The sequence below is a fragment of the Bidens hawaiensis genome, unplaced genomic scaffold (genome assembly GCF_021521415.1).
Source record: "Bidens hawaiensis isolate Kalapana, Puna unplaced genomic scaffold, B.hawaiensis_p1.1 tig00063918_1, whole genome shotgun sequence".
NCBI lineage: Eukaryota > Viridiplantae > Streptophyta > Magnoliopsida > Asterales > Asteraceae > Bidens > Bidens hawaiensis.
Window position 1 is genome coordinate 15,656 of NW_027501445.1, and position 15,784 is coordinate 31,439.

A 15,784-nucleotide genomic window follows, 5' to 3' on the forward strand; every position below is an offset into this window, starting at 1 on the left:
AGATGGGAGGTGTCGTGAACCTTCCTATTTATAGAAAATTTTGTGTTCCTTCGCATAGCGCGAAGGAATAAAGTTCTGGCCGTTCGCGTAGCGCGAACCGACATTAATATTGATGAGTCATCACCGGGCTGCCACGTGGTCTGACACGTGATGCCATGTGTCCACACGTGTCACACATGCATGATGGTTACTATTTGGTAGGTAGGTGGTGGTGGTGGCGGACGGTGGCTGGTGGTGGTGAGAGAAAGTAGGTGTTGGTACTACTTGATAGGGTGCGAAGAAGTTTGAAGAAAGTGAATATTAGCTTATTTTTTAATACCATAAAAGTACTTTTCAGGTCTTTTAAAAAAAAGAGCAAACTGTCTTCAGAGGCTTATGTGTGCGCGTCCACAGAGACATAAGTCAATTGCAGACCTTTTAAACAAAAACAAACAGAACCTAAATAACCCATTTTAGTGATGCAAATGTAATATATAGGTTCATTTTTACACATCCTCAAACAAGGCAGAAAACAACATAAATCGTCACAACGTAAACCGTTTACAATTTATAACCATATATATTAAGGTCTCACATCAACTACAGCCATTTTGCCAATACCAAGAATTTGAAAAAAAAAATGTTTCATTAAGAACAAATATGTCTGAAATTGTCTGGACTGTACTTAGTTTGGAGCCAATGAGGACTGACATATTTCCTTCATAAGTTATCTGTTCCAGTAGTCGTCCACCTACACATGAGCAAGATACATGGATGGTTATGACATTTATCAAACATATATGGAATTTTAACTCTGATCCAAATTATAAATTTGTAAAAAAATTATGTTTTACATGGCATGAAAATAGCATGTCAGATAATTGCCAAGCATAATACTTACTAGTACTGTTGAAGAATACAAAGAGAAGAATCGACTTTGTACTTTAAAAGTATAGTCTTCCTTGAAAGTCTAATGCTCTCTCTAATTCTTTGATGACAATTTCTGAGGTTGGACGATTAGCTTGAGTTTCTCCCAAACATTTATATGCAATTCTTAAAAATGTATCCAACGAATCTTTATTAGGTCTTCTGCTTGAAATAAAAGTGCCTTCCACAGCTTCTACCATTAGCGCGGGATCTATCATTTTCATTATGGTTCCATCATTGACGCATCGTAAAGCAATGGATGCAAGCCCTTTCTCACTTTGGTACATGTAAACTGGATCATATGCCACCCTCCCACAAAAGATCTCAAACAGAACAACTCCTAAAGAATAGACATCTGATTCTTTTCCTAATTTACCTGACTTTTCATATTCTGGATCCCAATACACTTCTGAGCCTACCTCTTGATTTGGTGGGTATAATTTGGAAATCCCAAAATAAGCAATCTTCGCTTCCCAGTTGTTAGTTAACAAAACATTGGCACTCCTTATGTCACCATGTTGCTGAGGGTCCATCTTTGTGTGAATGTGATTGAGTCCATGTGCAATACCAAGGCACAAGTGTAGACGTTGTGTCCATGTACGGTTAATAATATTACCACTTATCAAACAGTCATCAAGGCTGTTGTGAGAAGCACGCTCATAGACAAGTATCCTCTCATCATGTTCATCACAAAAACCAAGAATGGAGACTATGTTGGGATGATTATAGCTAATACACTTTTCAATTTCTGAAAAGAATATTTGTTCTCTTTGTCCGCTTTCTCCAACAAAAATGCGTTTTACAGCTACTTTGTAACGTTCTTCAAGATAACGATCCTTGAGATAATTAAGTTTTGCTTTGTACACAATACCATATTTATATTCTCCAATGCAGTATGATTCTAAAAAGTTCTTAGTGGCAAACAGTATATCTGTAAGTTGGAACCTAAAAAGTGCCATGGTTTCCCCCTGCAATATTGATATTGTGAGTTAAGAAAAAGGGTAGGATGTTGTAGGCTATTTATATGTTGGTTAGGATGAGAATAAAAACCTTTAAACAGCTTGTACATATGAATTCAAGTTTGTTCCCCCCCCCCCCCCACCCACACACACAAAAAAAAAAAAACACAACAACAACAACTTACTTGCAACTTTAATGCATTTTCAAGTTCCTTGATGACGACTTCCAATGTTGGACGTTTGGCTGGATTTTCTGCCAAACATTGATATGCAATTTTTGAAAATGCATCAAAAGAATCTTGATTGGGCCCTCTATTTATAGTGAAAATATGCTCGTCATCTTCTACTATATGAGGATCTATCAATTCCTTTAACGTTCCCTCTTTGAATCGTTGCCGTGCAATAGGTGCAAGGCCCGTGTCGTTTTCCGTCATGTATATTTTATCATAGGCCAATCTCCAAGACAAAATCTCAAATAAGACTACTCCAAGCGAGTAAACATCAGATTCTTTTTTATACTTGCCTGTTTCGAAATATTTCGGATCCAAGTACACCTGTGAGTCTGCAATATGCTTTGTTTGGATCGTGCTCTCTTTGGTGCGGTATTTGGAGAGCCCAAAGCCAGTGACCTTTGCATTCAGATTCGCGTCTAACAAAATGTTCTCACTCCTTAAATCTCCATGTAATATTCCTTCCATGCTAGTATGAAGGTAATGAATTCCATGTGCAATGTCAAGAGAAATTTGTACTCTTTGTGACCAAGTAAGTTTATCCATGAACTTGCTTCCAAAATATTCATTCAGGCTTCCTCTAAAGGGGAAGTCAAAGACAAAAATCAGTTCACCACCTTCTGTACAATATCCAAGAAGAGAGGCTATATTTGGATGCTTACGACTGGTAAGCAATTCAATTTCTAGTAAAAACCGCAGTTTATCTTGTTCATTTTGTCTTGCATTCATGCGCTTTATAGCTACAGTTTTTCTTGTTTTGGGTAGTCCGCCTATAAACCCCATTGATGGCATACTTTGGATGTCTAAAAAATCAAGTTCTGCTTTGTACACTTCACCGTACCCGTCAGTCCCTATATAGTATCCCATATTAAAAGTCTCTGTGGCCCGCATTATTTCAATTAGTGGAATCTTCAAGAAATCCAACTACAAAATCATACGTTAAGTAAGAAGGGGAGTATTGCAGCTTGTACTAGCATGGATGTAATTTTTTAGAGACGCGCCCCCTTAATTTATATTATGTTTGTCCGAATAACAAGAAAATATAAAGATCACAGCAAACATTTAAACACAAAAACATATTAATCATACACATACCCAAACGAATGCTGTATCATGATGTTTCCAAATACTAGTTAAGCTTAAGCCTCTATATACAGACAAATGCATAGCAGTCTTCTTGATAGGATCGAGTAAACAAACGAATTGAAATTTGAAGAGTATTGGGCCTAGCAAAAAGAAATCGGTAAAACATATAAGAAGATCTACCTCTACCTATCTTATCTTATCTTACTCTTCTGATATAATAAAATACTGAATGACACATGTCATTCTCTCATCAAGTTTTGGGATACTTTTCCCGCTCAAACCCATTCCTCAATTACTAAATAAGAATGGCATGGATCTATTTGATCCATATAGCTTGAAGTCTTGAACTAGATCTTCATGACATAACATGCTAATACGTCATCCATTTATTCCTAAATCCAAACCCTAATACGTCTCCATCACTTCCTAAATCCAAACCCTAACTCGATGTTCTCATAATTGTAAGGCCAATATTTTATATTATTATTAGGATTGTGTATGTCTTTCTGTTTTGTTTTTAGTCGGTGTATTACGTACTCAGTATGTTTATTTTGTAAATCGAAATGGAGACTATAAAATGGTCACTTTACCCATTTCATTTCTCCATACAAGACACAAAAACACAACTCTTGGAAATAAAGTTTCTTTCTACTCTCTACACCTTTTTCTCTCTTTATATATACAAAACTAAGATCCGAGATCCGAGTGTTGTTGGCAATTTCCACTAACAACACTGATTGATTGGAGTTAAGATGTGAGATCTATCTAGAGGACCTACAAGTGATGCCCTCATGTAGGAAGGTTGGAGAGAAAAGAGTAGAGAGAGAGCAAGTGGCACTCAGATCTGCATACTCTGTAACCATCTGTTTTATCTTCAAGGTGTACATCATCATCATCATCATTATCATCGTACTCAGTATATCCCACCAATAGCAAAGCTATAGTAGGGTCTGAGGAGGGTATCATCATCATCATCATCTTCAAGGTGTACATGTGGTGTGAAATTTTTGTTCTCTATTCATCGATTTTGATGGATTTCATCTGAATTTTTTTTGTAGATTAATATCTCACATCTTTTGGCTTTTTATGCTATTAACAAGGTGTTTTACATATATTATATTTTGATTTGGTGATTCTTTTAGAGGGTGTTTGGGATTAAGTTTGAAAAATATTTATTGGCTTCTTCAAGAAGCAAGAAGCCAATAAGTTAAAAAAGTGTTTGGAAAATGTGAAAGTCCTTTTTGTTTTTGTTTTGACTTTTTGATTTGCTTGGAAAAGCTATTTTCCAAAAACTTCAAAACTTAGCTTTTCAAAAACACTTTTGGCTTTTTGATTGAAAAATTACTAATTTACCCACCCTTTACCCTAATCCAAAATATATTCATAAAATGACACTTAGCTGTTGTTCTTCTCTTGTTCTCTCGTTGCCGCAGACCAGCCAATTCCTCTTCAAGAATAATTTTTGACTTTATTGTACGTCATCTCCTTTAATTATTATTCTTTTCCTATATTGCACGTCATCTCAATTATTATACTTTTTCTTTAATTATTATACTTTACTGTAGATATTTATATTATTGTTGTTGTAGATTATATGGCTATATTATTTCTACTCTAGATGATTTTATAAGAGGGTGTTTGCCATATGTTTTATCATGTGCTTTCTTGTTATTGTAAATTCATTCACTATAGTCAAGAGTTATAAAACTTTACATACTTTCTTGCAATAAATTTTTATATGCTTGCAATGTGATATTATAATACATTATGAAACAAAGAAAATAAGGTTTGCCCATGTAAAGAACGTGTACTAATTTTTGATAATTTGCTATCTTCTTGTTGAATTGTGGTACTACGTTATTATCAGACAATGATGGAAACAACTCTAATGTTGTTGATTGTGAAACATCAAATAAAAAGACTAAACCAAAAATCGTATGGGATAATGCTACACTCATGGAGTTTATCAATGCTTGCTTGACTAAACTTAGAAAAGGGAATAGGCCCGGCTCATTTTAGTAAGGTTGGGTGGGCAAATTTAGGAAAAACCATGAAGGAAAAAATTGGTAAAAACTTTGATAAAAAACAACTTAAAAACAAATGGGACAACATGAAAAAAGATTGGAAGCTTTATGACCGCTTAATGAAGCTTGAAACTGGAATCGATGGGACAAGAAGCTTAATTGATGCATCACCTGAGTGGTGGGAGGAGAAAATAAAGGTAGGTTCCACTATTATTTTTAATTATGTTAGTTAAAATTGCATCGTGAAATCCGTTTATCTTTTAGGTAGATAAAGAGTTTGCCAAATTTAAGGACACAAATTTGGACATATACGAGACACATTATGCTCCTTCGTTTCGGGATTGTGTTGCCATTGGAGATTAGACTATGACTCCGTTACAATTTTAAAACAATAGCAATCCGGAAGATGTAGAGGGCGCAGGAGATGGAATCAATTTTGGTGATGACATGCATTTTGGTGATGAAGAGCCTTTTTTTCCTACTTTTGTTGAAAGTCGTTTGGGTAAAAGGAAGAAGTCTAAAGATGTTATCAACAATCGCTCAACCAAGAGTAAAATTTCATATATTGAAGAAAAAATAGATGCTGCATTGGATGTCTTAACAACAAAATACACGCCGAATAGTCACTCTCCAACAATATCAGATTGCATGAACATTGTCCGCATTTTTACGGATTTCAACAAAGGTTCTAAAAAGTATTCACAAGCATTGAATGTCTTAACTAAAAAGCAAATTCGTGAAGCTTTTATGTTTCCAACGACTCACGAAGCAAAGATGGAGTACCTTAAGTTACTTATTGAACAATGATTTATCGTTTGACATTATATCTTATCGTTTGACATTATGTGCTATCATTTGACATTAGGTGTTATTGTTTGACATTATGATATATCATTTGACATTATGTGTTATCATTTGACATTACGTGTTATCGTCTTGATTTTAAATTTATATTATATAGGACGGATAGTGACAACTCCGATTCATACGATGATAAAGAATATTCGGATGATGAGGATGTGGAATTCAAATTGTTATGTGCAATAGTTGTGAAAGCACGTAACTTGCGTATCGCACGAACGCCATGCCACACCTCGAATCGCACAGGGAATTATTTATTAATGAAATATTAAATGGCCATCCGAGGTAGTGTTATGAAATTTTTAGATTGCACGTACCAGTTTTTAGACAGTTATGTATAAATCTTGTAGCTAATTACGGATTGAAACAAACACGTAATATATCTATTGAGGAGTCGGTCAGAATCTTCTTGATGACTTTCGCTCATGGATGTACGAATAGATTTGTGCAAGAATCTTCTAACCATTCCGGGGAAACCATTCATAGACATTTCCATACAGTTTTAGTAACCGTGCTTAAGATGAGTGCCGACATCATCAGGCTAGCCGCAAATTATAATGAAGATGTACCTATACATATACTAAATAATCCCCAATATTATACAATGTTCAAGGTATTATTCAATATTCTATTTACTTTGATCGTTGTCAATCTTTAACAAATGATTTAATTATGATATATATTGTATTTGTAGGATTCCATTGGCGCTATAGATGGGACACATGTGAGGGCATCCCACAGAGCAATCAAGCAAAGTACATTGGTCGAAAGGGATATGCAACACAAAATATAATGGTTGTTTGTGATTTTAATATGTGCTTTACATTTGTGTGAGCTAGATGGGAGGGGACTGCACATGACACAAGAATTTTCAATGAAGTCGTACAGAGACCGGAGCTTCATTTTCCACGTCCAACGAGCGGTTAGTATCATTTTTTTACTAATGCAATTTTTATGTTTCTAATACTTGTTTGAAACAAATAACAAGTCTTTGTTTTATTTGCAGATAAATATTATGTTGTTGATAACGGATACCTACTAAGGGGGATCTTGCACCATACAAAGGTACTAGCATTCGTTATCATCTACCGGATTTTCAAGGTGGATAGACTAGTGCTATTCGCGGACCAACAGAGACCTTTAACTATCACCACTCATCACTGCGGAATATCATTGAACGAACTTTTGGAGTGTGGAAGGCTAGGTGGGCGTTATTAAGAGATATGCATGTTAATTACAAGTACAAGCACCAAGTGAGAATTGTGATAGCATCGAGGGCGATCCATAACTATATTAGAAAGGCCTGTTGGTTTGATGAAGCATTTTACAGGGCACAACAAGAATCTCACAATCCCACGGAACTTGGTACTAATAACGAAGTTCATGAAGAAGGTTCATAAAATTGGCATTTGAAGATTTGAAGTTAAAATGTTATGTGATGTTTGAACTTATAAAACATGTTTAAATGTTTGTTATAATTTGAGATTGTGTAATGATGTTTGAAGTTTTAGTTATTTTCACTCTGATATTTAGAATTGTGTTTATGAGTAATTCAAACACCCAATGTTGGGCCCGGGATCGGGGCCTTACATATTATTATTATGATCAAGGACAATAAACACAAAAGGAAATAAACAAAAAAACATAAAAATTTAGAATTGTGTTTATGAGTAATTCGAACACCTAATGTAGGGCACCGGGATCGGGGCCTTACATATTATTATTATGATCAAAGACAATAAACACAAAAGGAAATAAACAAAAAATATAAAAATGAAACCTTTAAGAGAGAATAAAATTTAAAAAAATGTTAGATGGTAGAAATATGTCAAATAAAACTGTTAAAATCAGCATTCAGGCCTTAGGGGAAGGTTATGACAAGTACGAGGATTGGATATGTTTAGTCAATGGATGGGCATTTCGGCACGGGTACCAACTGGTACCGATTGTAGGTCCCGTGACGGATCTAATAATAAAGTTCTCGAGTCAGACCACCAGCTAGCGGAGATCACTAGTGGTTAACCTAGATCATGGATCTTGGAGTGTTTGGTTTATTTCCAAGAAGGTAGGAGAGAAAGAGAGGGTTGAGAGAAAGAGCAAGAGGTTGTATGGATGGATAAGATTATGTTTTTGGAAAAAGCTTGTTTTGGATGTGAAGTCTTCACTATTTATAGTGGAAGATTTCCATGCTTCCATTCATATTATTAACGACCCATTGGGCTAAACCATACAAAGGCCTCGGGCCTAAATATACAATGAACGACAACCAACAAGCTACCTAAATACAACAATCACAGTTTAAGTAAATACAAAAGACTAAAATACAAAACTAGGCCCATCACCGGTACCAAATTCTGCACCGATTTGGTACCGTCGGTACCAAGTTTTGAGTTTTGGTACTTGTACGGTACCGGTATTTCCACAATTTTACATTAAATAATGGTACCAAAATTTTGCGATTTTTAGTACCAGTGTGAAACCGGTACGATACAGATCTCATCCCTAGTTTAGCCTAACCCGATTAAAATAAGAAAATGGTCGCTAAACCTCTATATATAGACAAATGCATAACACTTGTGGTAGTTAGGCTAACAACAAACCTAACTTACATAAAAACTAACTGAAGCATAGTTATTAAATGTAATAGGCACACTTAAGGTGCATAGGCATCAAAAGAGCTGGCCTATAGAATGAAAAGCACACTTAAATAAAAAAAATTGCAAGCAAAATTTGTAATGGCAAACAACAGTTTATTCAAATACCAAACCATTTCAAAAGCATAATAATCAATCATAGTTACCAAAAGCATATGAAAATCCAAAATAACCAAATTGTTCATGCTCGAAAGCAAAAAATTCATAAAGTAATAAATATAACTTTAGCAAGCAGGTTAAGACAAAGCATCTTCATGCATCTTCATAATCTTAGCAGAAATTAACAACTTAATTGAAAACAAAATTTAAAAAATAAATAAACATTACTAACCTCTAAATATCGTTCACTATAAAGATAAATAATAGAGTTAATTGTTAATCCCATAAATTTAGGTAAATCATTTAAGAGAGAGATCAAATAAAATCAATGGAAAAAAAATCAACAAAAATATCCGGTTGCAGATTTTTTCTCCCATATTTACGACTTCAGTCAAAGTACGCGTCAAATGAACGCCTTGCCCAAAATTTGCGCCTAGGCGCCAAAGCGCTGCGCTTTCCATTGCTATGACTTAAAGTCAACTGAGCAACTAACTTGGTCAACAACTCATTTTCAATGTCATTACTTAATAAATTAGAGAAAAAAACATTCCCATTCCTAAACATCTTATAAGTGTTCTAAATTGTGAAATGATTCAAATTTAGATACATTTCACTCAATAGCAAGAACCAAGCAAGTTTACTTGACAATTAAGAAAGAAAACACCACATAACTTCTTAAATCGGGATAATTTCATATATCCAAAATATCATGTTTACCTAATATAAATCATAATCATAATATCAAATATAGTGATTTTTAAATTAATGACATTCATACTCCTCTTTAAAACATTGTTAAGAGCGAGCGTAGGCAGAAAGCAGAGAGTTATAAATAGTACGTAATGAGATGGGAGAATATGAAGTTTCAACTATTTTAAATGGGTAATTCCATGTGAATTTTTGAGAGATGTAAATACGATATATATTATGCAAATTTTCAAGGGTATAACGAAATTTTCCTTTGAAACGGTGTTGAGAATTGTGCGGCAAAAGATAACCTAAGGGCTGTTTGGCAACGCTGATCCATTAAGAGGCCTAACCGATTAATTAGGCGTAGATGTTCTGTTACTTATCCATTAAGAGACTATCAAACAATTTCATGCTTGGTTCGATTTTAAAAGTTTATCGTGTAATTTAAACAAACTAAAAGAAATCTAATTCGTAGTTAAATGCCGTGCCGCTATTATGGTTAAAAAATTATTTACGATAATCACCTCAAACTATATATAATTAAAAAGATATATGCTTACATTCAGCTGGCGCTTGGTTGATGCATCTCTATCAGCTGCTGAATGTTCCTTTAAGACAAATCATCACAAAAAGAAAGTAAATAAATAAACATCAAAATACTAATAACATAAGGATGAAAGTTAGCAACACAATTACAGAAGGATGGTCTTACAAGATTTTTATCCTTCCATTGAGGTTCCAATTCCTCCCCAAGTTTTTTGACAATCTGATTCATAGTTGGGTGTTTCATAGGATCGTTTTTCAAGCAGGTTTTAGCAATGTTTAAGAAACTGTTAAACGAATGCGCGTCAATTTGTTTTCTTAAATTAGGATCAACAAGGTCGACATCCGCTTCTTCCTCTACATCATCTTCTCTAATCATTGGTTTCGTCCAGCGAAGGATTTCAAGCATCAATACACCAAAACAATGAACATCAAATTTGGGTGTCATCGTGTCGTGAAAGTGGCGAGAGTAGAGAAGGCGATGCCTCCAACTTTGAGGATAGTTTGTGGAAAATTCAAAACCAAATATCTTAGGCTCCCAGTCTTTATCCAAAAATATCTTAGAGCTGTTGATGTCACAATGTATTACATCATAGTGTATGTGGCTCAACGCCCTCGCAACACCTAAACATATTTGTAGTCTTAGTGACCAGTTGAGAGTTGGATCAATTAAATGTTGGTACAAAGTTCCGTGAGATGCTAGGTCGTAGATTACGATCTTTTCACCATTCTCATCAACAGCCCCAAAGATAGAGATGATATTCTTATGCTTGAGACTAGACAGCATGGAAATCTCAGTCTGGAACTCAACATCTCCTTGCCCATTTTTACGATTGAACCTCCGGGCGACGATATCCATCAACTTCCCAGACTGAAAGAGTTTTCCTTTGTAAAGATTTCCTAATTCACCTTCCTGGATGAGACTTTCAAATGAAAAGTGATTGGTGGCGACTAATATCTCTTGAAGTTGGACTTTTTTTACCCTGTTAGTCTAAACAGCAAAAAAAGAAAAATAATAAGAGGGTGAACGTTAATGAGAGGGAAAAAGCGTTTCAAAGTATTATGGATAAAAATCATTTGTAAAAGTTGATTTTTTTACATGTCTCTGGCCCTGGATTTATTTTGTATTCTCGGGCCGGCCTGAAACAACTAACACCAGCCGTGTCTGGTTTAAGGCTGAGGTTTTAATACTTATGTGTGTCAGATTCACGTTAGAAGATAGGAAAAAAAACACAACACAAAAAAGCACACACAAACGCAATAATCTTTTTTCTTTTTTTGAACGAGGGCGATGGTAGAAACATTTTAGTTTTTTCGTTTTTGACTTATGGGTTGAGTTATGATTTTTTATTATTATTGTTCTTTTTGAATTATTTTTAAGGGATTTTTTAGGTCACAAATTTTTCTCATCCTTTTCATTTTTGCGTTCTTTTGTAGAAGAATTTGACCCTATATTATGTATCATATAATAATAATTTTAAACATATTTTTATAAATCAATAGTTCTAGAACTTTATAAATAAAATGACTTACCTGAAGAGAAAAAAAAAGAAAGGTTCTATATTTTGAACATAAACTTACTTGAAAGAATAAGGCTTTCTCAAGTTCATCGACTACGACTTTCATTGTTGGACGATCCTCTTGTGCTTCTGCCAAGCATTTATAGGCAATTTTGGTAAACGTGTCCAAAGACTTTTGATCGTGCCCTATAATTGAAGTTAAGAGGCTTTCATTAATCTCTTCTTTTATTTTTGGATCTACTATTTCATGTATTGTTCCCTTTTTGAAGTGTTGTCTTGCTATGAGTGCAAGCCCTCTCTTATTGTTCTCAGCATATTTTCTATGATAGGTAACCGCACCACATAAGACCTCGAACAGAACTACTCCAAAACTGTAGACGTCTAATTCTTTTTTCAACTTAGCGTCCTTGTAATATTGTGGATCCATGTACGCTATTGTGCCTGCAACTTCTCTTGTATACCTAGTGTAATGTTGTTTACCAACATAAGAGAACAGAGAAAGCCCAAAGTCACCAATCTTTGCTTCAAAATTCTCGTCTAATAGAATGTTAGCGCTCTTGATGTCACGATGCACTATCTCTCTTCGGTCTCCCTCAGTAGTGTGAAGGAAACTTAGTCCCTTTGCAACATCAAGGCAGATTTTCACTCGTTGAGCCCAACTATCATTATAATTATTACTCTTGTTTTGTAAATGATAGTTGAGACTCCCATTTGAAGCATACTCATAAATAAGGATCATTTCACTACCTTCGTCACAAAAGCCAAGTAGAGTGATTATGCTGGAATGCTTACAACACGTAAGCATTTTAATTTCTGCAAAAAATCCTTGTTCTGCTATCTCATCTTCTGTATCAATGATGCGTTTTATAGCAACTTTGCTGCGTTTCTTAGGTACCTCACGGTCATTCTTCCATTCATTTGCAAAGCAATATGATTTATCTACATGGTCAAGTTCTGCTTCGTACACTGAACCATATCCACCAGCTGACACGATGCCCCCTTTGGTAAAGTTCTCGGTGGCCAACAAAATATCAGCTAGTGGAATCCTCATATGCTCTATGCTCTTCAGCTGCAACGATACATGTTAGAGAAAAGGAGAGTGTTGCAGCCTATACTTGCTAGTAACTAGTAAGGCTGATAATTAAGAAATAATATATATATATAAATTTCTAACACTTGATTGATATTCTCGAGAGAAAAAAGTTTACAGGTGATATCAACGAATAACAAAAGGTTGTCTGATATAGACCATTGGGATAAAGAAAGCGGGTTTGAAAGCAGTACAAATTAAAATACATATAAATTTTGATCCGCTGAACCATTTAAATCTTTTTTTTCCTTTTTTCTACATTATTATACTTTATACTAAAAAAAATAATATAAAATATAAGTTTTTAGCCCATTTAATTGTTTACTATTTTGATTTTTCTCTAAAAACTTGTGTTCATTAACTTTGTAAAAAAACTGACTATGTTTAATTTTCGTATCTTAGGCTATACTGCCGGTAGGTACCATAACATCAGTACCGATACCGATAATCATTTTAATTGCTTTCTGTGTAAAACGTGTGTCGGTATCTTTTCCCACAAGTTTTTCTTTAATTATTTCCTTCTAAACTCTGTATTTATTTTTATTTTTTTAGGTAGTCTGTAGATATTGTAAATACAAGATAACATAATGCATTTCACATTTTGTTTTTGTTTTGTCAAATAACTTTGTAATTATTAAATCATTTCTTGATGCCATTTGGTTTTGAAATCGGTTTTAACAGGTGACCTGGTAAGACGGATGGCTGACAACCACTTTATAACCTACCTGGTTACAAAACATTGATAGTCGTATGGGCACAAAATAACAACTAAGTACTAGCACAATCGCCTCAAAACAAATAAGCGCGGTACCTTCAACGACAAGTGGTCTGGTATTGTACGTTCAACGTTAACTGTTGAGGTTTCCTGTAATATCATTGCAACAATGAACAAATTAATAAACTTTAGGCTGTATGACAATAATGAGGAAAAAAAAAACAATGAAGTATGGTCTTACATTATTTTCATGCCTCTGTTGAACTTTCAATGCTCTCTCAAGTCTTTTGAGGACCTCATCCATAGTTGGTGGTGATCTTTGATTGTTCAGACAACTATAAGCTGTTTCCGAAAAGATTTTGAATGATAATGGATCCATTTGGCTAAATAGATCCGGATCAACCAAATCATTCACTGTTCTATTTTCATAATTGAATATGGCTAATGAAGTTTGAAATCTGTTATTATCTTCTGAAACGAATGCTTTCTTTCCGCACAAGAGCTCAAACAATACAATGCCAATGGAGAAAACATCAGACTTGTAGATCCCGATTCCAAGCTTTTCGTACGCCAGGTCTAGATCTCCTGCCGGTATTGTCATGGAGTACTCAAAGCCAGATATCTTGGCTTCCCAATTTTCATCTACTAAGATTGTATTGGTATTGATGCTATGATGTATTATGCTAGAGTTATGCAAGTAACTCAAAGCACGCACGGCCCCAACACTTATTTGCAATCTTCTCGTCCATGTAAGTTCCTGGTCACTTAGACGCCTCCTTAGACTTCCACGGGCGACACGCTCATTTATAATAAGCATCTCATTGTCCTCATAACAAAACCCGACAATTGAGACCATGTTTTTGTGCTTAAGACGAGAAAGAATAGAAATCTCCTTTTCAAACGCCAACTCTTGCAGCCGAAAACTATTATCCAACCTGCGTACGGCAACATCGACCAACTCACTGGATAGAGAGAGCCGTCCTTTATAAATCTTCCCTAGAAAACCTTCTCCAATGAAATTTGCATCGTCAAAGTTGTTGGTGACCGATTTTATCTCTTTTAGTGGGATCTCTAGAGGAGCAGACATCCTCTTTCTGTTTTAAAATGAATAAAAGGGAAATTATCAAACAGACATTGTTGGCCAAGAAATTTCTAAAATACCGCTTTAGACCAATAAGGTAGCGCCACTTGGCCCATCTCAAATCACGCAAGTAAGGTGGTTAAGCCTTAGTAGGCACTTTTTTACACTGAATGTGCGTGGTTAACAGTTTAAAGAGACAAATTTATCTTTTAGGCACAATCATCCACGAACTTTTGTAGTTATTTAAAAGAATACTTATAATTTACCCCGTCCTCTGTACCAAAATTTTGGTCATTTAAAGACTTCTTAGGAGGTGTATGAGATTGCTTATTTAGCTCCAGAAGTGCTTTTGGTCAAATGTGTTTATTGACTTATAATTTTTCAAAATGAGTTTTTAAAAAAGTGTTTGTATAAGCTTTTGTAGAGTGAAAAGTCAATAAGTTGTTTTTAAAAAGTGTTTGGCTTAGCTTATTCATGTTAAATGACCACAAAGGACATTTTTTAAAAATTTGTTTTTTTTTTTTAAAAAAAAAGTAGGTGACGGTGGGTGGTGGTGGTTGTGGCAGTGGCGGTGGCAAGGGTGGGAGTTGGTGGCGGTGGGTGGTGGTGGTGGGAGGTGCTGGCGGTGGCGGCAGTGGCGGTGGGGAGGTGGTGGCGGTGGTGAGGTGGTGGGTGGTGGCGATGGTGGTGGCAAGAGGTGGCGGTGGGGGTAAGTGATGGTGATGAAGGGTAAAGGACGAGGGTAGGTTGGTAATTTGTTATCAAACGCCAAAAGAAGTTTTGAAAACCCAGGTTTTTATGGCTTTTCGTATTAATTAACTTGCTTTTTTGCTTTTGTTTTTTTGACTCTGGCTTTTTAAAAAGCCAATAAGTTAATAAGCCATTTTGAAACTCAATCCCATACACCTTCTTAAACTAATCTCAACCATCCAAGTTCAAAATCAATCAATCTGCAACTAACACTACTTAATTATTATAACCATGTATAAATAATTAACCATAAACTATCCAAATGATGCAAAATTAAGCACAAAAAACACAATTTCGAAATTATAACGCATACAAATCATGCTGTGGACATCCTGCGTACCTTGCTCTGATTAACTAGGAGAAAATGGCCAGCAAATATCTTTAGATCGGAAGACTACAAATAACGTGGAGAGAAACTATGCTGGAAGATCACCAGAAGGCCTTTATCGGCTTTATGTAGATGTAAGGAGACTTTAACTTTTGATTATGGATGCCAGGACTACACAAATAATTTAAGTTTCTCAATGGCCTGCACAAATAATTTAAGTTTCTCAATGGCCTACAAATAATTCAGCC

At 35.1% G+C, this 15,784-nt stretch overlaps 2 protein-coding genes across 2 annotated transcripts; both read right to left on the reverse strand.

Moving 5' to 3' along the window:
• Window positions 1-923: 923 nt before the first annotated feature.
• On the reverse strand, window positions 924-2,986 carry LOC143604098 (uncharacterized). Its single transcript, XM_077080681.1, has 2 exons — window positions 2,051-2,986; window positions 924-1,874 (listed from the first exon to the last, which is right to left on the reverse strand). Exons 1-2 carry the CDS (start codon window positions 2,984-2,986, stop codon window positions 924-926), a joined length of 1,887 nt encoding a protein of 628 aa, XP_076936796.1.
• Window positions 2,987-8,230: 5,244 nt separating this feature from the next.
• Window positions 8,231-15,585, reverse strand: LOC143604099 (uncharacterized). The gene is made up of 7 exons (XM_077080682.1): window positions 15,549-15,585; window positions 13,619-14,471; window positions 13,474-13,527; window positions 11,634-12,641; window positions 10,222-11,043; window positions 10,070-10,117; window positions 8,231-8,344 (listed from the first exon to the last, which is right to left on the reverse strand). The coding sequence occupies exons 2-7, from the start codon at window positions 14,462-14,464 to the stop codon at window positions 8,231-8,233; spliced, it is 2,892 nt and encodes a 963-aa protein (XP_076936797.1). The 5' UTR covers window positions 14,465-14,471; window positions 15,549-15,585.
• Between the last annotated feature and the right edge of the window lie 199 nt (window positions 15,586-15,784).